Source organism: Rhipicephalus microplus, chromosome 6 (genome assembly GCF_043290135.1).
Source record: "Rhipicephalus microplus isolate Deutch F79 chromosome 6, USDA_Rmic, whole genome shotgun sequence".
In the NCBI taxonomy this organism is placed as follows: domain Eukaryota; kingdom Metazoa; phylum Arthropoda; class Arachnida; order Ixodida; family Ixodidae; genus Rhipicephalus; species Rhipicephalus microplus.
In genome coordinates, this window is record NC_134705.1 from 27,608,403 (window position 1) to 27,633,384 (window position 24,982).

A 24,982-nucleotide genomic window follows, 5' to 3' on the forward strand; every position below is an offset into this window, starting at 1 on the left:
GAATCTCTCCCTATCCAGGCTACGAAAGAAGCACTAAAGAGAAATTATGGCAATCTACCACCAGCGTACGTTAAGGGTCTCGACAGCATTCTAAATGGACAAATGCTGACTTCGCTAAACCACTTTACTGCGAACAAGGCTATCATACGGTAGCCAAAACATCAGGTTTTTATGTTTTAAACCTTTTCATTTTGGTTCGCACTCTTTCGTTTCGTTTGAGCCCTATGGGCTGTATGGGCATAATAATAAAAACAATTTGGTAATCGTTTTTATAGCCTCTCATCAAAATCACTTTGCTAAAGTTTCTGATCATAAACTGGGCTTAGTACGACATGCTTAGCATAAAACCCGCATACATTCATTAAAAGGCCATTACTTGGCATGCATCTTCTTTACTACCTCTAGATGTGTGTGACACTCATCACCCTGCGTCATGAGAAAAACATTGACATATCAAGTGCTTCGTGGTTGGCAAAATAGCTACTTGTACTTATTTACATCTGCTCTGTGAAAACATGACGTTGCTGTGCAATATACACGATGTCTTAAGCATCCATTGCTTGAAAAAGCAATCTACACTGTTTTGCTGTTTGCTAAACTTTAAAAATGGCGCTCAAGCAAGATGATTTTTTTTCCATGAACTGACTGTTCATTTGCAAAAGGTCATTTATGTAATACAGGTGTCACACGAGCACTTTTAAGCGTGATCAGTGTCAATTCAGATTAACCACGATCCGGATTAAGTGCTGCTACACGGTCACTTTTAATCACGATCAGGCGGGATCAGGATCAAGACTATCGCGAGCCATGCATCGGGATCCGCCTGCAAGATCGCGATTTCACTGTCGTCTGCACCCCCTGGTTGAGCTTGTTCAAAGCATAATAAACAAGAAAATTGAGCATAGTTAAATAAAAACACTTTAAAGCAGCTAGATGTCTATAGAAAATTAAATTCTACACTATTTGCATTGGAACAATATCTGAAATATCGCATATTTAGAGGTTCGTATCGACCGCATGCAGTTACGAGAGAAGCAGACAACTAGCAGATGACAAGCAATCAACCATTGCCTGCCGCGCTTAGTTCAACTCTCGCACGATTGCGCTGTTGGAGTACCTCGAAGCAAACTGATTATGAGTGTCACAAGCCTTTCGACTACGGCGCAATGTACGTCCCCTTCGTGGTCGAATGAAGAGACCATTGCAGCAATTGACCGCTGGCAGGAGCAACTGGAAGACTTGAGGCGCCAAAACTGAAACTCTGGTGCGTACAATGAGATTGATGCTTTGCTAAGACTGGACGGCTATGAGCAGGTGCCATCAGAAATAAAAGCAAAGGTCAAGAATCTCACCCAGCAATACAGGTATATGCAAGTAAAACTATTGAATGATGGGTTTATGAAATTACTTTTGTAGTGGCAGGCAAAGTTTTTGACGTTTTAGCGGTTCTTGCAAGAAAACATTGCTGACAAAGGGCTCTATAGAACCATCGTATGCCGAGTTCTGTCAGTGACATGTTTTACGGCATGCAAGTGGCACATGGAGCATTTAGATAACCAAAGCTCGAACCGGATCAGCTTGGGCCGTGAAGCAGCTGTCATAAAGTTGATCGCGATCAAGAAAACAGAACTGGATCGCCCTGATTGCGATTAAAAGTGCCCGTGTGATGCCAGTACAATACTTATTTGCACCCTTTGTTCTGTACAGAGAACACAGCTTTATGTTACTTTCATGCAATGAATGATATGTAATTTGTGTTGTAGGCCATCTTGATCTTTTTTTCTGTTGATTTTTGATTGGTATGTGTAGTTGGATCAAGCTAGGATTCCTGGTGGACCCGGATGGAAAATTACCGGTACGAAGGTGAGGACAGCTTGTTCAGCTCTTGCATGGCTTGTGTGCGTGCTTCTTCCCAGAGTTTGTCAGGTTTTGCACGTGCACCTGTTTGACTAATGCAGATGCATCAGGCTTGTGCTTAGTCGTCAAGTTGAAGCTTGAAAACATCTGACAAACGAGGCAGTCAACTCAACGTTATGCAATTGGATGTTGGAATAGTACTGTATAAAAAAAGGCCAAAGGGAAAAACTTTTCAATCCTGCTTCTGCTCTAGACTGCTTTTTTTGCCCATTGCTTAGACATGAAGCCGTTGTGCAACAAAGGCATATTTAGGGTATTGCTTTAGTGCAGCTCAGTTTCAGCGTGAAGGAAAGGTACTATGCAGTCAAGAAGGGGAAAAGACAGACGACAGTGTGAGCGCTATCGTCTGTCTGTTCCCCTTCTTGACTGCATAGTATCGTTCCTTCACGCTCAAACTGAGCTGCGCTAAAGCAATATCATTTTATTATACGCCAACTCGCCCAGTCAGCAGTACTTGATTGCATATTCAGGGGTGGGGGGAGATATGCATACACTGCTTTAGAAGTTGTGGATGTTGAACCAACTGTCCTCATGACATGGTCTCGGGTAAGAAGGGAACTGCGGGTAATGAGAAAATAAGGAAAAATTCTAGAAGAGCTGGGTGTATATTCCAGTAACCTTATATTTATGCAAACATCAGTGTCGTAGAGCTTCAGAAGCAGGAATATTGCTACAGTTCTTTCATGCTGTTGTAAAATGGCTGTGGCTCTTGCAGGCACTTCCAAGGTGTTGGCAATCAGTAGCCTGTAATGATCACTGGTAACATCAAGGCACCCAGTCTTTTTGAGGGCGCAAAGTATCGTGGCTTTCGAGATGTGGCCACATTTTTGCTTGTTTATTTATTTATTTCATTTTAATACTGAAATTGCATGGAGCACAAAGGTCACCGCAGTTTATATTCGCGCAGTGCATTGCACTCAAAGACTACCAACATTTGGAAGTGTGTGTTGTGAATCCAGCTACCACCAGCTGACCTGACTAACCGAAGTAGTTTGACTGTGCGACCATTAAGGATGTCAGATTTAAGTGTGTATTGGGCGAACTTTTGTCTAGCTATATAAACAACACACATTAGCAATGAGTGCATCATCAAAAGACAAAGATTTTGTTATATAATTTGTGACTTTCAATGAAGGAACGTTATTAACTATATTATGAATCCTTTGGTGTTAACACTGATTGTCTGGACACTTAGCTGTTATATTCATAATAATATTAATTCACAAAAAATAACCATGCATTCTAGACCAGAATGTTCAACAGAATCTCTTTTGATTCTAGTTGTACAAAAACCATTTCGTTTCTGGTTTAACTTTGAAGTGAAAATTTTGTGTCACTTGAAAGCCCAGACCTATTATTGTTTGGTTTTCATCTTGCAAACTAAGAGAAACGATCCTGTCTTCTAAAGGTAAGTTAAAAGCAATTGGTGTTTCCGTAAGCGAAGATTTTTGTAGGGCAACCAGAACTGTCAGGACAAAGCTGTACGATTTTGCCAAGAAAAGCGGCAAAGTTTTCTTTGTGAGGTTTAACAAGTTATACATCAACAAAAGTGTTACGTTTGATCCCCCGACAACGACAGTGTCTGTGAATTGCATTTTGGAAATGCTCCAAGTAACACTAAACTATGGTTTGTCACTGCCGTTTGGGTGGTTCTTTTTCCTGACAAAGTGAAACATCAGCCACGCAGCCACCATTCTGAAGGCTTATCCTTTTCGTGGTCAAATAAGCGCAGTTTAATCATTAAATTCGACGCTCTAGCCCCTATTCTTGATTAATGTGTCGCTGATGTGAATTGCATTAATGGAGACCTGGTTGACCGATAAAATTTTGAGCGAGGAGTTGTCCCAGTGCGAGAAGAATTATGTTGTGTACCGTCACGACAATGATATAAAACCAGGTAGTGGCGTACTGATTGCCGTCGCCGATAATATAGTGTCGGCTAGGATTGCATTTACGACGTCCTTAGAATTAGTATGCGTACGTGCTATCTTAAATCATCAAAACATGTTGCTCTGTGCTTGCTATCGTTCGCCAAATACATCAACTGCTTTCTGCAATGAACTTCATGACATTCTTAATTTTCTTGTCTCAGAATTTTCCCACTCTCCTTTGCTTCTTCAGGGTGATTTTAATTTTCCTAAAATAAATTGGGCTTTGCAATATCCCTCTGTTGTTGGTTCGTCCACTGAAAGCGACTCTTTTATTAACTTGTGCTTAAATTTTAATCTTACGCCACTTGTTTCTGGACCTGCTAGAACTAACGCTACTTCGTCAAATACTCTCGACCTCGTGCTCGTCAACAATCCTAACCTAGTACACTCATTAACTTGTTTACCCTGAATAAGCGATCACTGTCTTTTACACTTTTTTGTAAAGGGCCACATCACACGCCAGAAAAGCACTCCAAAATTGATCAGAGAATATACGAGAGGTGATTACACAGCAATTAATAATGAGCTTGCACTGTTCATTGACGAGTACATGCCAGAATTTTTTAGCTGTACCGTAGAAGATAATTGGAATTTGTTAAAAATTAAAGCCACGTCACTTGTTGCTAAATATATTCCACTGCGCAGGCTTTTCGAAAAGAAACGTTTGCCTTGGTGTTCGACCACACTAAAAAGATTATCAAACAAGAAAAAACGCCTCTTTCGCCTTGCGAAACGCATTCAAACATCTATCCTTTGGAATGCTTATTTTCACGCACTGCGTGCATATCGCAATGCATTAAGAAAAGCAAAAGCTGTACTTTTTAATACTTTTCTACGATCACTTATTTCTACTAATCCATCAAAATTTTGGAGCACTATTCAAAAAAAAAAAAAAAAACTAGCATATCTTTTATAGCTTCTGATGATTGTGCTATGAGCAATGAAGAATGTTGCATGGTACTAAAAGACACCTTCGCGAAATTGTTTTCTGATTGACACGCAGTCGCACTTGTACAAAAATGATTTTTTCTCCATGCATCTACTTGTACAGTCGAGCCCGCTTATACTGAACCTGAGTGCGACGCGGCATCCATTTGCTGTATCCCGAAGCTCCTAGTAAACGAAACACAACTATTAAAAAAAGTTGCGAGTGAAAACATAAACTTTCGTTTGCCCCAAAAGTCCGTGATGCGCGTGTTTCGAAGAGCAGAAGCGATAAAGGCGGCTTGAGTTCATTTAAAACGGCAGGGTGCTCGTTCGCAGAGGTTCGTGGCGTAAGCTGCATGAGGCGCTGGCTCCAAAGTTTCGTCGTTCTCGCGATCCAATTCCTCCAATTTCATCCAGAATGCCCCAATTTGTGCACGGTTCCACATTGTCGGCATCATCATCGGCCGTAATTAAACTATTGCAACAGATGTTCCACCCGCTCTCTCAGGTCGGAGTCGACGACGCTGGGCCACAAATCGCCGCCGCAGTGGTTCTGTTCGGAAGCTTCAGGCTCAGCATCAGGCCCGACGTCGAAGCAGTTGGCCTCGTGAAAACAGTTTCGCGTGCATGTAGCCGTCACCACCACCCACGAAATATCCACCATTTCCAAAGCTGAATACCGGGATGCCTGAAGCGGCAAGTTGGCTGCCAGGTGGTCAACAGCTATGAGCAAGCGCTCCGCAACGCGGCACCTAACGTGCGGATTACGCTCATGCCAAGCGGTCACACTTTCGACGTTTTGTTGAGGGGCACAAAAAGCGTGCTAGTCCTCTCGTCGGCCATCATGACCACACACGCACACCAAGAGCGAGCAAGACGCGCACATGCGACACACATGCCAGAATGCATGGAACAGCTCTGGGCTCGTTTCCAGTCAGAAAACGAAACTAATTCGAGCCAGCGTGGCGGGCGTCGCGGAGCGGTGGAGACGGACGAAGGGGTTGTGATAAATAGAGGAGAGCAGACTTGCGAGACAAGGGCAAGGAGTTGCGATAAAGAGAGGGGAGGATGTGGCGGGAGGGCGGCCTTGAAAACCAAATCACACAGGAAGGAGGCAGGTGGGGTAGCTTGCTTGAAAGGTCCGCGAAACTCGCACGTAGAAAAACTTAGAGTGCCTGCGCACGCGGAAGTCAAAGCATGGCCGCCTGGACCGGTGCGCGCGGCCACCGATCGGCGGTCGGGGTCAAAAAAATCATTTTGTTGTGCCGGCGGGTTTGCATGGCCTCACGAACTTTGATGTTTCGCGATTCGTTCTGCGTAAATTAACAGCCATTTTCCCGCTTCCCGATGGGCGCGCGGAAGCCATGCCGAGTCGAGTGCAAAGTGAGCGAGAACAAGTCTTAAACGAAACGAATCGCAAATTATCAGAGTCGGTGGCGTAGCATATGGGCGTCGGATACAGTAGGTCGGATACACAGGCTATCGGATACAGTAGGTGGCCGACAATGTTGCCAAATGGTCTGGTCACTCCAGGCTGGCGACACCAACGAGAGTACCAGCGATCAAAAACAGAGCAGATGGCCGACCGGTCTTCGAAAAATCGGTGGCAGTGTGAAAACACAGGCCTTGTCTGGCAATGCGAGGTGCTTAGGTTAGCGGGGGGACAAAGGACGGAGGGGTGCGTAACAAAAAGCAGTCAAGGCATGGAGGAAGGAAACAGCTTTCCTTCGCAACTAGAGGGTCGCGAAGGCAGGGTCGGCGTTTAACAATAAGAATGTATGGGCACCTCGCCGATCCCTGATCATTGGTCGAAATCGGTTTCCCGGGAAGTCGGCAGACCGCTGATTCCGTTCACTGTAATTGATCAGCGGCGCTCGAAGATGTTCGTTGTGTGATTTTCTGCCATTGAATCAATGTATATTTTAACTGTCATGCGGATATTGTTCATTTCAAGCAAAAGTTCGTTTTAAGTGGCGCTCTTATATGTGGGCTCGACTGTAGTTGATTTTGCAGGTATTTTGAAATTAATTGATGGTTTATAGCTATCGTCTTCCTGTGGCGCTGATGAAATTAACTCCAAGTTCTTGAAAAGTAGTGCTGTGTACTCCTTTGTATCTCTTATGTACCTTTTCACCCAGTCTATTGAGTGCTCGACTGTGCCTGCAGATGGGAAGGTGGGGAAAACGATGCCTCTGTGTAAATCAGGTGACCCGTATTCCCCTTTCAATTACAGACCCACTTCACTCACTAGCATTTTTTGCGAAATCCTCGAACATGTCATATTTACTAAGCTCGTTTCAATTCTTAAATCCAATGCATTTTTCACTTCATTTCAGCATGGGTTTCATAATAACTATTCCTGCGAAACATAACTTGTAAAGTTTATGCATAAAATTTTATCCTCCTTAGATAAAGGACAGGTTATTGACTGTATTTTTTTAGATTTTGCTAAGGCTTTTGACAAAGTGTCTCACCGCTTACTACTTTTTAAACTCAGTACTCTTATTATTGACCCTAACATCTTGAAGTGGATGGGATGTTTTCTAAATAACCGTATTCAATTTGTAACCGCTAGTGATGCCGTATCCTCCCACTGTGACATAAAGTGTGGCATTCCTCAAGGCTCTGTTTTGGGTCCTTTGCTATTTCTAATATATAATAATGACTTACCTACCATTATTAATAGTTCCATTAAACTTTTCACGGACGATTGTGTCATATACTGTGTAATAACTAGTCTGCACGATAACCTCATTCTTCAATCCGATCTAGATAACATAATAAAGTGGTGCTCACAATGGCTAATATTATTTAATCCCACGAAATGCAAGATTCTGACTGTTTCACGTCGCTCTGATGCATCCACTTGTCTCAGCTATGCTATCAATAACATCAACCTTGACTACGTAATCTCGTATAAGTACCTTGGAATTCACATAACGAATAACCTTTCTTGGCATACACACATTCAATACATCACTAACAATGCCAATAAATCACTCGGGTATATACGCAGAAATTTTTCGAATGCCCCATGCCATTTAAAATTGCTACTTTATTACACTCATTAGACCTAAACTCAAGTATGCGTCTTCTATTTGGCACCCCGGTCTAAAAACATTAAAAGCCATTGAGTCCATTCAATATTGATCAGCACGTTTAATTATGCCAAACTATTCCTGCACAGCTAGCATTTCATTGAATAAATCAGATCTCGGACTACTTGATTTGCAGCTTGGAAGAAAAATTTCTCGTCTATGTCTTTTCTAAAGAATTCTTCCCTTCAACTATTTAATTAAACAGGGGCTCATATTACAACCGTCATACATATCGTCACGTCTTGATCATGAGCATAAAGTTTTCACTCCTCTCTGTTGCACTATTGTTTTTTACGACTTCTTTCTGCCAAAGACCAGTGCCGAGGGGAACCGCCTTCCCTCCTCCATCTCCTGCATTGAAGACGCATCATCAGTCAAAGCTGCACTGACAAATTATGTTATATGCCTTAAATAACTTTTTGTTGTTAAAACATGTAGTCTCATTGACTTGAATTCTTATGTTCTATTTTTACTGCATTTTTTGTTGTATTACCCATCCCCTCTGTAACGGCTTTATGTGCCGTGAGGGTAATTGAATTAAAAAGTAATAAAACTCGTTTGAACACTTGTATAACAATATAATTGTTGCAATTAAAAATAATTCCAGGAGAACAGCATAAATAATTTGTAACAGACTCAGTGCATAGGAGAGCTTTATGAAAGGTCATAAGAGGTAAGTCCAGACAACGGTAGGAAGAAAAGATGGAATCTTGCTATGGAAAATTTGTAAGCAGGGGTTGTGCCTAGCCAACGTTACGACAAGCGGACTTGTCTTCCTCAAGGCTAGAACAGAACTGATTTTTTTAGCGCTAGCGTGTCTACGCTTCGTGCCTTCTCCTCCATTTCAACAAAAGAGGGGTAGGGGCAGCATTGGATATGGGGGTGTCAGAGAGTGGGAGAGGGGGGGCTGTGACAAATTGTATGAGTGAAAAAATAACAGGTATTTTGTGGAAAAAAAAAGAAAAAAAATTCCCCCACCTCACCGAAGGGAATTGTGAGGAAAGGCAGATGTATTGTGTAGTTTTCACAATACATCCCCATTTCCTCACAATTTCACGGGATTTCCCACGTGAGAACTCAGCGTTAGAAGAATGATGTTTTCTTTTTTCTTACACTATGCAGCCACGTGTGATATTTTTCTGTCACGAGAAACATGGCATGCGTTTCCAGCTATAGCAGCTAGCGTGCACGGTTAATTAATACTATGAAGTGAACAAAACAAACACCGTTCTCGGCTCCTTGATGTTACACAGCGGCGTCTCAAGTACTCATTTCCGGTTGTTCCTACAGGCACCCAGCCAGCTAATGGTCGAGAGTGAGGCGCGTGCGGACGAGAAAGTGGGGCGCAGGGGGGAGATAGAGCAAACGGGGAGAGAAGGAGCGACAAAGCACTGCACCTATCCTCTCCTACACTCTCTTGCACCACATGCTTTGGTTGCTAGAGGCGAGTATAAGCGCGCCCCCCTCCCCCCTGCAGCTGTTGCTATGGGAGAGGGCGGTGAACGGATCCCAACAGACGCCTGACATAGCCAGACTAACAAATGCATTCGCATTTAAAAGGAAACGGTGGAGAGGTAAGGATGTACTGGTGTCGCTGAGTCCCAGCTGTTGAAGCAGTAGTCAGAAGTTAACAATGGCAGGTTTGAAATTCCTAGACAAAGGGCTTAACTTGCTGAGGTTTTCTTTGTGTATGTATCATAGCGAATGGATTCCAGAGCCCCTTTAAGAACGTTTATACCTACTGGCTGGAGTGCATTAATTTTGTGAATAAGGTACGACTGTGTATTTTCTGTCTCTTGCAGACCGAAAGTTTGGCTGAAGTATATAGAATTTGAGATTGTCAAAGTTGTGTCCTGCTATATTAAAATGCTTAGGGCCTCCACAGTGACTTCGCCATTATTGTATGTACACTCATTACTACCACAGTGAATGACGAAGTGCATAATGTGCAGCACAACAGACAGGCGCGAAACTCGCCTTTACAACAGTTCTGCTTAAGATTGCGAAGAAACATCGATCCCTAATTACACAATCTCACACACTGCTAGCTCATGCACAAGGATCACGAAAGGTTAATGAACGATTTTAAAGAGACGCCGCACCAAACACAACGTAACGAACTGTCTCATGAATCACAACAACATACTTCACATAGTACAAGCACTAGGTTTAACACGCGGCCCACCGTAGCAAAGACACAAGAAGCATAAACTCAGACAGTGGATGTGATAATAACAGCAGTAACAGAACCCTCGCAACAATCAGAGACAACAATTCCACGCACTTCCCCTACAAAGACACGTGCAAACGCTAGCAAAGAAAGCACTATAAAAACACGCTTCGGGTCGTACCTCCCCATTAACACAAAGGGAAGCAAGTAGGGTGTCTACCAACCTGGAAAACCTGGGAAAGTCGAGGAATTCGGACCCTTCTGGAAAAGCCATGGAAAGTCGGGAAATTTCTGAAAAATCTGGCCTGGTCATCGAAACTGACTGTAGCCTGTGTGACCATCACAAAAAAAAAAAAAGCGTTATCATTAATCAAAGCTTAAAAGCCACTCTTTCAGCTGCAACTACAGTGAACAGCTAAAAGTTGTGTGAAAAAAAAAAGCAGTGCACAACTGTTGCCTCTTAGTGAAGATGCGAAAGGATACACCAACCAATAGAACACAAAAGTTGACTGACATTATGGCACCCGCTACAGTAGCCTTGTTCAGAATTATAGCCATAAGAAAGGCACAGTGTCCCACTATAGTTTTTTCACTTTGGGAACCTCGCCTGATCTTGTAAGTTTTTCTTTCTTTTTTTCAAAACAATAAACTGGAAATGAAAAAAAAATAAAATGAAGTATGCCTAGGTATGCTTAAACACATTGTTGGAAGCGTCCCATCACTCCTGTTCAGCTTATGTGCAGTTGTCTGCATGTGCTGATATTTCAGGGGCAGGCAAGATGCAAGCTTTTCTTTGTACAGAACACGCACACTTGACCAGTCAGTTTCGTGGCCTTTAGAATCCACATTTTTAGCGAGGGCATATGAGGTCACGTAGTTTTCAGACATTTTTATGTTTTGTTTAACAGCGAGAATTATGATTTTTTTGTAGGTAGTGGATCCTGTCTGATAATGAATGAGGGGGGTAACCCTTTCCTTGAAATCAATGGTCTCAGTGATGTACTGGCTGTCACAATTGTGGCAGTTCAAAGTAAAAAAGACAGTGGAAATTTTTTCTTCGCAACTTGTTCTTTACGTTGTCTAAAGCGTTCCCGAGCTTCCATATTCATACGTACACTATGTTGATGTTTGTTACTTCTACATATCACGCAGCATATCATCCGAATTGCCAACCACAACATAATTCAGGTTGTTAAACTTGTGCATTTTTGTCTTGACCATGATTTGGCTCAGCTTGATGGCCTTTTGGTTCGACTAGGACTGTCATTAGCAGAGGCTTGCCGGGTTATGTCATGTCTCTTATCATCATCATCATCATCATCATTATTATCATTATTATTGGTGATGCAACGGCAGATGTCGTCAGCTACACACTTATTGCTGGCAGCTCGTGTTTCAAGGGTAGAGTTGGGTAACTTCATCTAAATTTCTCATTTCAGTTTCTTGAGATTGTATTAATAAATCCGTGAGTACTTTTTAGCCTTATGTGATACCCGTAGAAGGGTACACAAACGAAGGTAACTTGTCTGCATGTGTGATCAATCTATGGAATCGAAGGTAACTTGTCGGCATCTGTGATAAATCTATGGAATCGAGGGAGCTGTTGCGCCCTGACAAATTCCTTCTTGCCAGCACATGTTCAAATGTCACTCTAAATGGTACCGCTAGCTTTCATTTGCAAACATCTGAGAACTTTGTCAAACTCTAAGCGTCAGAGCCCAGAGAATTAAAACATTACCATGCATGTGCTCGTTGTGGAAGAGAAAATAATTAAAGAAAGAAAATTATGCACTAAGGCTCAGTTCTTGAGACGTTGTTAGTCATTGTTCAATGCAAGGTGCACAGAATACGCGAGTAGTTGTGTCTTTTTAGTTTTTTTTTTTGCTGAAAAGTATATACAAAAGGTGTGCAGCTTCGGTGGGGAAGCAAATCAATAGTAAATATAGCAATTCATGTCGCATGAGATCCAATCCAATCCATATATTCAGTCAGTAAATACAGGTCTAATCTAATCAAATCCTATCCGAAGTGGCCTGGGCAATAGCCATTATAGTGAACTAGAATATATTCCAGTGGCAGAACTGACTGGGCTCCGGCGTCCTCGTTTTACACGAATTCCACGAGATGGTGTCATTTCTACATTTTCTAGCAGCTTTGACTGCATTGTAGGACTGTCGTAAGCTCCTTTAAACATTTAGCTGCAGTTAATTTGAACTCGTGTGCTTGCTTTTTGGTTCTTCGAAGCATAAAACAGCCAACCTGCTTACTCTTTCACTCGGAGGTTTCACTTTGGCCAGATATACATATTTTTCCATATTAACAGCACGTGCTCAGAACATTCTGAGTACTCGTAGTACATTTATTTACTTATTTTATAAGAGCGCCTGATTTTTTTCTATCACTCGAGGGCCTGTTTTCAGTGCACAGAGTTTTCCAAGCAGCAGGCGTAAGAGTCATGGAATTTGCTTCAAATCATCTTGGAATACCTGGAAAAGTCATGGAACTTTGAAAAAGCAGATTGGCAGACACCTTGAGCAAAAAAACACCACCTGAAAACGTGCACCAGAGGTCTGTTCGACTCAAACACAAATGACAAAAAAATACTCAGGGCAGTGAAGGCAATTGTAAATCTCGTTCTTTTTTCCTTTCCGGCAAACTCGCCGCAAAACAAACAAGTTACAGAATGCATTTGAAGAAATACTCTAGATACATTAAGGAAAAAGAAAATTCTAAAAGGCCTTAAAATTAAGGCGCGGTCGGCTCTGGATACCCTACCGCCTAACTATTAGAGCAATGGAACAGTGTTTTAGAAAGTGTGTTGTCATTAATAGACATTTTAAAAGAACATTGTGGGAATCAGCTTTCTCTAATATCATTAAACTATGTGAAGAAGAGGCTGAGGAACTAACGCAGTTTATAGATTGTAGAGAACATAAATTGTAGATGAAGGTTAAGCAAAAGGAAATTCATGCTATGAACATTACCTTGAATAATTCAATGAACACGGCACCCAATTTTGAAACCCCAGTGTGACACCCAGAATGCAAAAGCGAAGTGGTAGACATATCGCAAAGCTTATATTCAGTCGATATAGATCTGCTCAAGCGCGGCCTTTCGTTTTGCCCCACTAACAATGCAGTGAACGAATATGATCTCCAAAAAGATATAACTGAATTTTCAAGACCTTTGCGTGTGAAGCAGTTTTTTTTCTCGATAAGGCAGGCACAGAAGATGTTAGCCATGACTCTTTGCGACTGCCAAGCACCTGGACACCAGATACAGAACAATGCCAAGAGCTAGATCAATACATCTCAAGAGAAATCCTGAGTACAAACAAAGGGAGTCGGAAGCCAAAGAACTTAGCTTATGTAGAACACAACATATTGAAACCACTTTCAAACAGAAAGGCAATTATCATAAAACTAGTGGACAAGAGGGGTAGTATAGTAATCTGGCTTGTAGCAAAATATAAAGACAAAGCTGTTAGACAACTCAGCAACAACACCCACTGTCTAAAGTTAGCCTCGGACACGACTCAAGAATATAGTAAAAGCATACAACACAACATAACAGATTTTCTAGCCAGGGAATTGATCACACCCTCCAAGCACCGGTTCCTCATGTCTAAAAGCAAGAAAGCAGGTCGCTTTTACCTCCTTCTCAAAATTCATAAAGTTTCAATGAACGAGCTATTTACTGCTGCAGTCCCAGGCAGATCTATAGTGTCCAACAACAATACACCTGAGTCACTATCAAAATTTATATATCTTCATCTATTCAACGCACCATCCAGCCTACCGTCTTTTGTTGAGGAAAAACCTCATTTCGCCTGAATAATAGATAACCTTAATGAAACACAAACACTTTTTGATCAGGCGATTCTGGTAACATTAGATGTGTGCTCTTTGTAATCTAATATACCTACAATTCAAGGAATTGAAGTGGTGTTAAAGTCACTAATAGAAAGCAAGCATACACATAATGCTTAAGTTTGCCTCTCATTACTCGAATCAGTCCTTGCACCTAATTGTTTTAAATTTAATTCGTGCTACTACCTACAGCAATTTGGCACTACAGTGAAATCTCAATATAACACACATCAGGGTACCGCAGAAATTTGGCCGTTATTTTGAAAGGTCGTTAGAGTGAAAGCTCGAAAATTAATCATAATACTCATTTTTCACTGACCAAAACGACTTACCTTTAGAGCTGTGCGTCGTTGAACTCATTTTTTAGGAGAAAGAACAAATCCACAAGTAAACACCAAAAAATTCACGTTTAAAGAAGTCTGTGATCTTTTTTTTTTTTACGCAAGCAGCACAAATTTTCCATCACGAAGGCCTCCAGCTCATCCACATTCCTGTGGTGCGATTCGGTTCTTTGGTCACAACAGCCTGCTTTTTGCCTTCCAGTGGGCGAAGAATATCCATTGCATTGCTTAGCGAAAACTGCTTCCGCTTCTTTGTCGCAAGCAGAGATGAACTCATTTGTAGTACCACCGCAGCGGAACGCCTACTTGGTTTGTGGACGCGATAAGTAATCACCGAAAAGAGATGAACACGACTGAAAAAACAAGGCCTCCAAAGAGAAAAAAAAAACTGAAGCGTCATGGTTGTCATTGCCTTTTCCAAAGAAAAAAAAAAGTGCTGAAAAAGAATTCCTCGTGTTTATTTTCTGCTTTCTTGCTGTCTCAGGTTTTCCGCGCCCATGCTTCCTGCTCCGCAACTCCAACTCTGCCTCGCTGACTTTGCCCTCCCGTGTTGCCCTCGCCTCTGCGCCTGCTTGTAAACCTGCAGCACGGTCTTTCATCCAGTGGCCATGCCTGCAGCGTCGGCATTTCAGCAAAAAAAAAAAAAAAAGAAGAAGAAGAAGACCCGCTTTTGTTTTTTTTCTTTCACACCGTCGCGCGTCTTCCGAGAAGCAAGGCGTCCTTTCGCTTTGTCGGCTGCTTGCGTACCGGTCCGGTGGTCGCGACGAATTTCAGAACATAAGTTCATAGTACTGAGCGTTGTTAATATAAGGCGGAACAAAATAATGCTCGTTATTCTGTAAAGTTCGGTATTCTGAAGTACGTAGTAGTGAAACAATTTTACATTGAAACTATTAGCAGTCGGTGCAGGATTTTTTAAATGTTCGTCAATCTGAAATGTTCGTTAATGTGGGGTTCGTTTTACCGTGATTTCGCTATAGTGTTGCAACCTCTTTAGCGCCAACATATGCCAAAATTTTTACGGGACACTTAGAATTAGGAAATAATCTCCAGTAAAACCTTCTACCTATCTTTGCTACATAGACGACTTGTTATTTATTATATGATAACATGGCTGAAGTGAATTAAACACATTCATTGATCACTGTAGTAAGTTTCACTGTGGTATTAAATTTACCATGAGTCATTCTCCCTATGAAACTAACTTCTTAGACACGACAGTATCTATTGAAGCAGGAAACGGAGTTTCAAACCTATCATTGTTGGCTTCTTACTACTGGTTCGACAGCTGGGACTCAGCGACACCTGTACATCCTTACCTCCCCACCATTTCCATTTTTTCTTTGAAGTATCTGTTCTCCTTTCAGTCATACAATTCGTCATAGGAACCCCCTTCCCCTGCTCTCTCACACCCGCGTATCAAATGTTGCCCCTCCTCCTCCTTTGTTAGGATGGAGGAGAGGGTACGAAGCGTAGACACGCTGGCGCTTAAAAAATCGGTTCTGTTCTGACAATGAAGACGACCAGTCCGCTTGTCGAAACATTCGCTCGACACTACCCCTGTTTACAGATTTTTCATCATAAACGAAAAGTGGCTTGTGTTTCTTTTCATACTACAGGCAGCTAAACGAAGCATACTTTAAGATACAGTACATTATAAGGATCAATCTTTCTTCATTACATGTTATTACAATAGAAAAATGTTTGTCTTGCTAAGAAGTGTTCTTGAATATCTTGGATTTTATGGTTTTTCCATATCAAAAGAAATCTTTGAGGGTCACAAGTATAATATGCTTAAGAGCGTATTATTAACATGGCCAACTCTCGTGATCATAAGTCCAGGTGGGAACACTTTATTTGGTCCTTCATCAAAATAACAGGAGCTAAAAGCCAGCACATTTTCACTCTGGCTCCCTCTTTTTTTTTTTTTTCAGCTCAGTAAGGTTTATTGTGGCCCGCACTGTCTGGTGCCGTGTTATAGCAGGTATGGTGCTTGGCTGCTGAGCCAAAAGACGTGGTTTTGATCACGGCCGTTGGGGTGGCATTTTGATGAAGGTGAATTGCTTAAGGCCCGTGTACTGTGTGATGTCAGTGTACATCAAAGAACACCAGATAGCTGAAATTTCCCCAGCCCTCCAATACAGTATACCTCGTAACCATGTTGTAGTTTGGGATGTTAAACATCAGATATGTGGCCAGTACTATTGCCTGAAATGACAGAAGATATTAATTAAAACTTGTTCGATCTTTCACAATCTTTGGTTTTTAGGGAACGTTTAGAGAGTTGAACATTTTGTGGATAAGAGGCGATGACAAGCTTTTGCGAAAACATTCTTCACGAGATATTCACAATTCACTCTGCCTGGGGGTTGCAGGATAGCACAGACATTTGCATCGGGCAAGACTGAAAAGCTTGTGTACCAATGCATAGGCGACGTTGGACTTCCCAGTGGAAAGGTAGGGCAGCCATTTTGTGTTTTTGGCAGGGAGTACTGGGATGCACATTATCAGGGAGAATGCTCACTTGAAAGGCTCTGTAACACCTTTCTGAGCTTTACGAATTAATTCGTCGAGCGGGGACTCGTGACAAGTTTTTTCTGTCTTCTTTTGTACTGGTGAGCGGGCTGGAAACTACACAGTAAGGGGCCAAAAAGACTAGTAAGGGGCCAAAAAGACATTCCTTAGTGCCTCACAACTTTGAGCACTTTTTCTTGATTTACTTCAAATGCATGATTTACTTGCAGTGTGATCGTGACTGTACGCGCAGATATATAATGGCATTTTGTGGTGGCTACAGTGCCCAATGGGCCACAAAAATCCAGTGGACATCCACCGGTATGCCAGTTTTGGACATACGTACATCCGATGGAGATCCCCAGAAATCCGCCAGCTGAACTACGATCGTCTGTAGGACCCCTAGGCGCAAAAAAAATTGTCGATCTGTCTAACGTCCGACGGGTGACAAAAACCATACGTTCAAACACAGCAAGGATCTGCAGTTAGCCCTTTCAGTATGTAAACTGGATGTACCTGGGAATATCGCTAGAATTACCGAACCTTCATCGGACATGCATTGCCTTATGCCGCACAATGGAACATTTGCTCCCAGAATACGCAATTGTTTGATGGTCCCGCGTAATAACTATGACAGGAACGTTTACGCGGGTGTCAACCTATTGCGCATGACAAGAACGAATGTTCCATTTTAGCTCGCAATTGAGATTACACCTATAATGAACACCTTGGTACAGAAGCATTAAACCTGCCAAGTACAATGCATTAACTTGACCGGCTTTTCTTACAGCATAGCATGCTGCAACTGAGATATCAACCGAATAAGAACGTGGCAGCTAGTACGGGGTGCAGCAATCTACATTTATTTTAAAAACTTCAAATGTCTTTCGAAAACAATAAAAGCTTTCACATGAAATTTCATGAAGATTGATGATCATATGATGCACTCCTGGTCCCGTAAAAAAAAGTAGACCGTCGGTCGCGTTAACAAGGGCGGTCCCAGGCCCAATGTCTTGCACAAACAGCAGTGAAGAAAAGCTGCATACAAGAAAAAAAATAGTAAGGTATATATGAGTTCGAAAGCATAGGAGAGATTGCCAATTAAAGATCTGATAATATGCTGTCATGTATTTGTAAACAACAATCAATTATAACTGCACACAGGCGAATCACGTATACGGCAGAAATGTTGCACTTCATTGACGACTGGCCGGCATAGTTGTAAGCATGCTTGCCTACAAGTATGTCGGCTTGTCGCTCTCAGGCACACGCCCACAAACATGAGCTGTAGCCGGCAGAAGGACAAGATTATCCAAAATAGGTCGAGTCAGTCTAGCTTACGATTAATTGGCACCGGCATGTGTTCTATATATAGCTGTGTATTCGACCAACCGCCAGCAAACAGCTGTCATACTTACCGTTTTATTTACAATTTTAAAACGTTCCAGTAACGAAATGACGAAAAGCCAGGGGCACTTAATTGGACTTACCGAAAGAAGTACGTTACCCGAATGGACGATGTTTAGCTGCATCCTATATCAGCAACGAATTCGTAGCAAGCAGATCTGGCCATTGAATTGAAGTTAACTGTTGGCTAAAACACACAGTAGAACTTGTTTCACGAAACACTGATGCAAAATCTGCGGAAAACAGAATGGCGTCTATTACTTTATTTTGGATAACAGTTGCAGTAATCTGTACAGGAAAGCTGGACTCGCCAAGCGATGACCGCCGGCCTGCCAATTGAGCGACGGCGCATTGTTGCAGGGAGAGAACAAGTTTCACAGCCGCTGGATGAAAAACACGGTCGTCCAAGTTCCAACATGCGTGACATTGTATTGAGTCACTGCTTACCCAAAGGCACGGAGTGCCCGAAGCTGATGCGAGCTGGCATGTGCGCCAGTGAGCGCCTGCATTTTTCTTGCGTGTCGCACCTGTTATTGTATCGGTCACAGTTGCACGAGCTTGTTGCCGCAAGCTTCGTTATACGAGTGCCTTGGCTTGAAAAGAATTTGCCACACGCACATACAGCCACCCATTCTTTTTTTTAACCTGAACGCGTTAGCGTTTACCGCCCAGTGTATGAGGGTCTTATTAACTGACCACTGCGGCGAAATTATATAACCACGTGCATGCATGCTATTAACAGTCTTCAGCAATCGTCGCCTAGGCTGTTCTAGGATCCGGACGACACGAGACCGGGAATAGAGAATTAATGACTCAGCGGTCGTCCCTCGTATGTTCAGGTTAAAAAAATGGGCAGCTGTATACTCCTGCTTGCAGTGTGCGGTGTCAAGTCAATTATTTTGGGGAGGTTGTTAGTAATTGCATCATTTATTAGTAAAACCGACGGTCACCGCTTTTTTTACATATTTAGGCACTTTCTTGACGCAACCTTCTCAAAATCATTGAGGTGAATGTTGAACGCTGGCCCTCTATAGCAACGTTACTAGAACCAGGTCGGTATTGCAGCTTCGCGTGCGAACCGGCACGAGCGGTTGACGCGTGAAATAATGGCGCTGCGGTTCTGTCTTGCTTCACATACCACGCTGTGCATCGCGACGCATGTGTTGCCGCCTAGACAAGACAACACGTTTTCGGTGCTCTGTTGCTTCTTCGCGTCATTATTTAGTGAACTGTGGGGGGGCATGGGCTTGGTGTGTTACCCCCTGGCTATGCCCTGCATGGACATAAATTGCACTCTGTGTAACGAACCGGGAATGGTTGAACATACTGTGAGTGAGTGCTGGGATCCAATGTTCTTTCGTGGTTTGGTACAAAGGACCCTGAAGAAATATCTGATGATAACACCTCATGGAATAAGTTATGTTTCAGAACAGAATGAGGGTGGTGTTTCATATAATATGATACTATTACTTGGCCCTTACACTCTCTGGATAAAACGCATGGCCGTGAGGCACATGGACCCTAAAGCAAAATTGGCACTGGAAACTTTATTGAATGTGTAATATGTGCGCGAGATATATCGAACGTTGAATTAACCTCCAGATTGTATGGAGGTGTTTGATGAATTGGTGAAAGTGAAGCGTTTTTAAACCATCAAAGTGGTGTGAGTTGACCAATGTGGTTTTCATTATTATGTATTTCTTTATTTTTGAATAAAAAGGTTCTAAAAAGCAGATGCGTGGCTGTATAGTACAACACCCGCTTGCTCCGCAAACTCCCCGAGTTCGACCCCCACTTAGACCCAGAATTTTTAATTTTTATTTTATTTGCATCTTTCTAAATTTTTTGGTCACACTCACGATGATTATTTTTCACTCACAACCAACGAAGCCGACACCGATGCCAGAATTTCTGTGAAACGAACAACTCTTTAACGCTGTCGCGTCAGGCACAGATGCTGTGCTGCAAGGATAGGCGGCTGACTCACAAGTCCAAGATATGTGAGTGACATTTTGAGGTGGACGATAATGTCAAATGTCATAAGCACATTATAAATGGAAATGAAATGCCTTCACCTCGAGGAAAATGGGCGCTAGCGCCACGGACATTACCTCACATTTTTCCCGGCCTGCCAGAGTGCATCTCGAAGGCACATCTGACGACAAGAACAAGGAGGTTAAAAAAAGTGCTTGGGATGAGCTCATGCCAGAAAATGAAATAGGGCTGTCATGGTCATGGAGTCGGTTAAGTGTTTCTAGTGACGATGCATCTCCGGGCAGGTCAGACAACTCGTCAGCTACATCGTTTGCGCTCAATGAAGCGATGAAATCCTCGTTGCCTTCCGCGTCCAGGAGCCAAGAATTAATTCATGATGTCGTGTCAGGAATGACGTGCGGTGTTTTCTACAGCAGAAATCATGTACCAAGAGCTGCTACTACAAAAGATTGTTATTGTTGAAGAACGAGATGGCAGTTCAAGATTGCGCCCACAACTATTAGTGTTCATCATAAACACTGTACAGTGTTTACAAAGCGGCCCACTAGCTTTCTCTGCCTGTGGCTACGGAGGCCACTGCGAGCCAGAAAGCCTGCAAAGTTGGTGAAAGCCAGAAAACAAAAAGTTCCCAACCTCTCAAAAAGGTTTGTCCGTGCAGCTGCAGCAAAAAAGAAGAAACATAAGAAGATCCTGGCTCTTTAGCGAAAGCTTTGCACTGTTTCGAATGAGGGAATCGAACATACCCTTGCTGAGCTTCCTCATTTGCTAAGGCCTTCAGTTATGACATCGCTTAAGTAATGAGTGTTCGGCAACCCAGCGAAATTATTCGAGAAAGATGGCTAATACTTTAGCCTTCTTTCGCGCGAGAGTTTGCATGATAACTACGATTTCTTAATACCCTCGCAATAAAGATGCCTAATAACTATGCATTCAAAAAAAATTGCCACCTTGAGCGATCTGTGTTTCTATAAAGAGTTTCCATTATAGCACAGTGGCCATTTGGATTGAAAATTTTACAGGCCGACGAACGCTGGAAAGAACGTCAAAGATGCCCAGCCGATTACAAAAATAAACTACGCTTAAGATGAGTCACCAGAATAAAAGTACGATCGCACACTAATAACTCGTCCTGTGTACTTCTATTCTGGCAACTCTTGTTTCGCGCAGTTTATTTTTCTAATGTATTACGAACTAGCTCCCAAAACAAGCTTCTCGGGCCCCGCTGATTTCGCCCAAAAACAGCGTTCCGGGGACTGTTGCTGAATGAATAAGTAAAGAAATAAATAATAATTAGTTTCCCGATTTGAAAGGCTCCTGAATTTTAGTGATGAATATGAAGCGAATGTCTTACAAGTTTTCGTTTTTGAAGTCAAGTTTACCGCTCAAGACTCAGTGGCGAATATTAATTATCACAACTGGCGAGAGCTGCGACGACAGCGCTGATCACTCGCACTGCAGCAGACGATGCGCGCAGCTTGAAGCAAAATAGCACAGCAGCGCCACTAGTTCTCGCGACGGCCACCGCGGCCACTTCGGAGAGCGCGCGCCTACGGGAAGCTTTGAAACTGACCTGGTTCTTGTAACATTGCTCTATAGTGCCTAAACAATGTCTTGAAGTACACGTTATGAAATACATTGCAATAGGATCTTGAATAGGAGAGGAGCGCTCTTGTGTGTGCCTCCTCTTTGTTTCACGTCTGTGTTCCTCCCGCGCTCCCAGTTCGCTGAACAACACGTTATGAACTTCTTTGGCAGGTCAGGCTATGTTGGAGTTGTTAAAAATACTAATAAACTGCAAGCAAGCATATATGAGGCACTATTCTTCCCTTTTGAAAATATCTGTTCTAGGTCTTCTCTTACACCAAGACGTATACACAGTCTGTAGCCGTTTCAAAAAGTCTTTAAAGTTTTGTTGCTTGGGATGTCTCGTGCATCTCTGTCTGCTATCCAAATTATTGCATTCACTTGAAATCCTTTGTAGATACCCTTCGGATGTTCCAAACAGAAAACAAAACGTACCTAAAGAGCAAGCGAAATGCAATGGCCCTAGGCCGTCTCTTAGATAACCGGCTCCGGACGTGGACGTTCAGCTATAATTCGAATGTCGACCGGATTTTTCTAATCTATTGAATAACAACGCAGCAAGTCTGCTAACCACAGTGGATGGTGGTATGTGGCGCAGGAATTTGGGTATATGTCATTGTTTGTAGAGAGAAGGGAGAAAAATTTCTTGCTGACTTGGGGAATTAATTGTATACAGTTGAACTTTGGTAATACATCCCCAGGTTTTGCAATGACTCTCATTTCACGACGAATCGCTTTGATCTCTCAAAATCACCATAGAAATCATGTATCAAAAACCATGGTTATATGATGCACTTTTACGGCGACCCCACATTTTAAGATGACTTTCAGATTTCGTCGGAAAGAAAAAAATTGTCTTTACTCGAACCAAACATCCACCAAATATTCACGAGTGCAAAATATTCACTTGCATACCTCTAGGTTGACAACTAGAAAAGTTGAGAGTGAGTCTTCATAGAATACAAAATTTATTTTCCTGGCAGTTCATTCACTTCTACATACGCCTCAAATGTGTGTGCATGTATCCGACATTGTTACCTAGTCAAGCTCTATTCACATACAGTAGCTTCAGTTGGTCAAAAAGCTTGTACTTTCTGTTTTAAGTTCGTGGAAACCTTCCCTGGTTGACATACAACTGATCTCCTGTCTTTGTCACACTCGCAGTCACTGGCTTGCGCTTGCATAAGAGCACAAGGCAGCTGTTTTCATCGTGCATAAATTACTTTCACTTGACGTCAACGTTCATAATAACACCAGGACACCACTAGTTGCACCTCACAAGGCATCAAATTATAATGCGTACAGCTAAGTTGTGCACTAATGCATTCTAATTATTTATACAATAGTGTAAACCTTAATTGGGTCCACGCAGGAGGTCAGTACATATATACATACATTGATGAGCAATAGTTAGGAAGAAATGACAAAAGGAAAAACTACAACGAAATAAGAAAACTATAAAAGACCCACAAAAAATGAATAACTATAACATCAGAACAGAACAAAAGTATACAAGATTAAAGGCAGCAGTAACACTTTCGAAATACTCAATAACGTTAATGTGCTAAAATGCATACTTGTGGTCTGTAGCAGTTATGTGATAGTTATGACACTGTGTCTGACTCTTCGGACGACAGGCTGTTGGCAACTGTTTTGGTTTGGTTCTCACACGCAGGCAATTTTGGACTCTATTTATCCGTAAAAAAAATGCGCTTGTGATTCGTTTTTTTTTTAAGGTTGAGAATAAAGATTTGCTTGCACCTCCTTCAACTAAGTAGTAGTGACATTATCTACCACTGGCAAGAATAACTTGATCACCTTCCTTGCAGAGGCACACGGCTGTGCCGTGGGCTTATTATGGTAGTCTGTACTCGGTTTTCTGGTGAGGCTCAGTGTCACTGTGTGTAATCTTAGTTTTTCAGTTATATGATGCCCGAGTTATACGATGACTTTGCGTGGTCCCCTGAAAGTCTTATAATTGAAGTTTTACTGTACCAAGTCCTGTCCTGTGCTATAATATAGTTTGGCTTGCGTGTTTTTGGGGGGCTTGTCTACAGATCGGCTGCATTCGCTGACCATGCTCAGAAAGTGTTAGAGGGCCCCTTTAACTGCTTTAACATTTTGTTTTACAATAAACTTTTTTGTCCATATTTTTGTGCATTGCTTGGCCAGTAATTCTGATACAAAAACATTTCATTGGTTTAGTAGTATTACAACACCGGTCATGCCTACAGCCTTTTGGTGGCTTGCTTGTGCCCTACTGTTGCAGAACGACGTCATTGAGCCCAAAGAATTCACCCTGGAGAAGTTTCAAGAGTTGTACCAGAGGGTCTGTCCCCGTAACGACATAGAGGAGCTCTTCAACTCAATGTGAGTTTGTGAGTTAGGATTAGAAAATCTTCCAGGCATAGGAAGTTGCATGAAAAGTTTGCACGAACATTGCTTATAAGGTTTGGTTGGGGTGTGACTGCAGCTTCTTTTTGTGCTTTTCATTCGCATAGTTTTTGCTATAATGATTTGTTAGCTGAATTGGTTTACAAACTTGACAAATAGTTGCCCTGTTTTAGCAGCAGTTTGAGGACTCAGTGTTCATGTGGATCGCAGCTGCGGTTAGCAGTCCTCGTGATGTCTGTCACCTACACTGTTGTGCAAGGCGAAGATAGCCATGGCATACAGTAAAAGCTCATTAATTCTGATTTGATGAATCAGAAAAACTGTTTAAATTAAGTGAATGCTGAATTATTGAGGGTATCAAGAAAAAAATGAATGTCTATTACACAAATGCACTTTTATTTTGTTGAGGAATACTATGTAAACCTGAGAATTATTTCACGTAAAAGCAGTGCAAAGCCAAAATTTGTATTATTGGTGACTTCGTTCACAACATTAACATGGCTTAAGACCGCCATGACCTAATCCGAAATGTGCTGTCAACCCAGACCTTATAGCGTACCAGCAGCATGATTGTTTATGGTGCCTTTCTGAAAGCCCAAAGCCGTTTGGGCTAATGCCATTTTCTTTCATTTGTATTACATATTTGGGGCTCATTGCGCTCGGCGGATTGTTTGAATCAACTGGGTTATGGCCAAATATGACTGAATAAACAAGAGGCCGATAACATTAAACAATGCATACGCTGGCCAGGACCAGCAAGAACGGCCGAATTATGATTTTCCAAATCAACACAGGTTGAATTTCTGAGCTTTTACGGTAGTTATGAATTGTGGTG

General features: G+C 42.2%; 1 protein-coding gene across 1 annotated transcript in view; it reads left to right on the plus strand.

Moving 5' to 3' along the window:
- norpA (no receptor potential A) overlaps positions 1-24,982 on the plus strand; it is a 553,315-nt gene that overhangs the window by 133,413 nt on the left and 394,920 nt on the right. Inside the window, exons 8-10 of the mRNA XM_075865873.1 lie at positions 1,810-1,863; positions 16,629-16,710; positions 24,023-24,123. Of these exons, the coding sequence (XP_075721988.1) occupies positions 1,810-1,863; positions 16,629-16,710; positions 24,023-24,123 (237 nt within the window). The remainder of the gene's footprint in view (positions 1-1,809; positions 1,864-16,628; positions 16,711-24,022; positions 24,124-24,982) is intronic.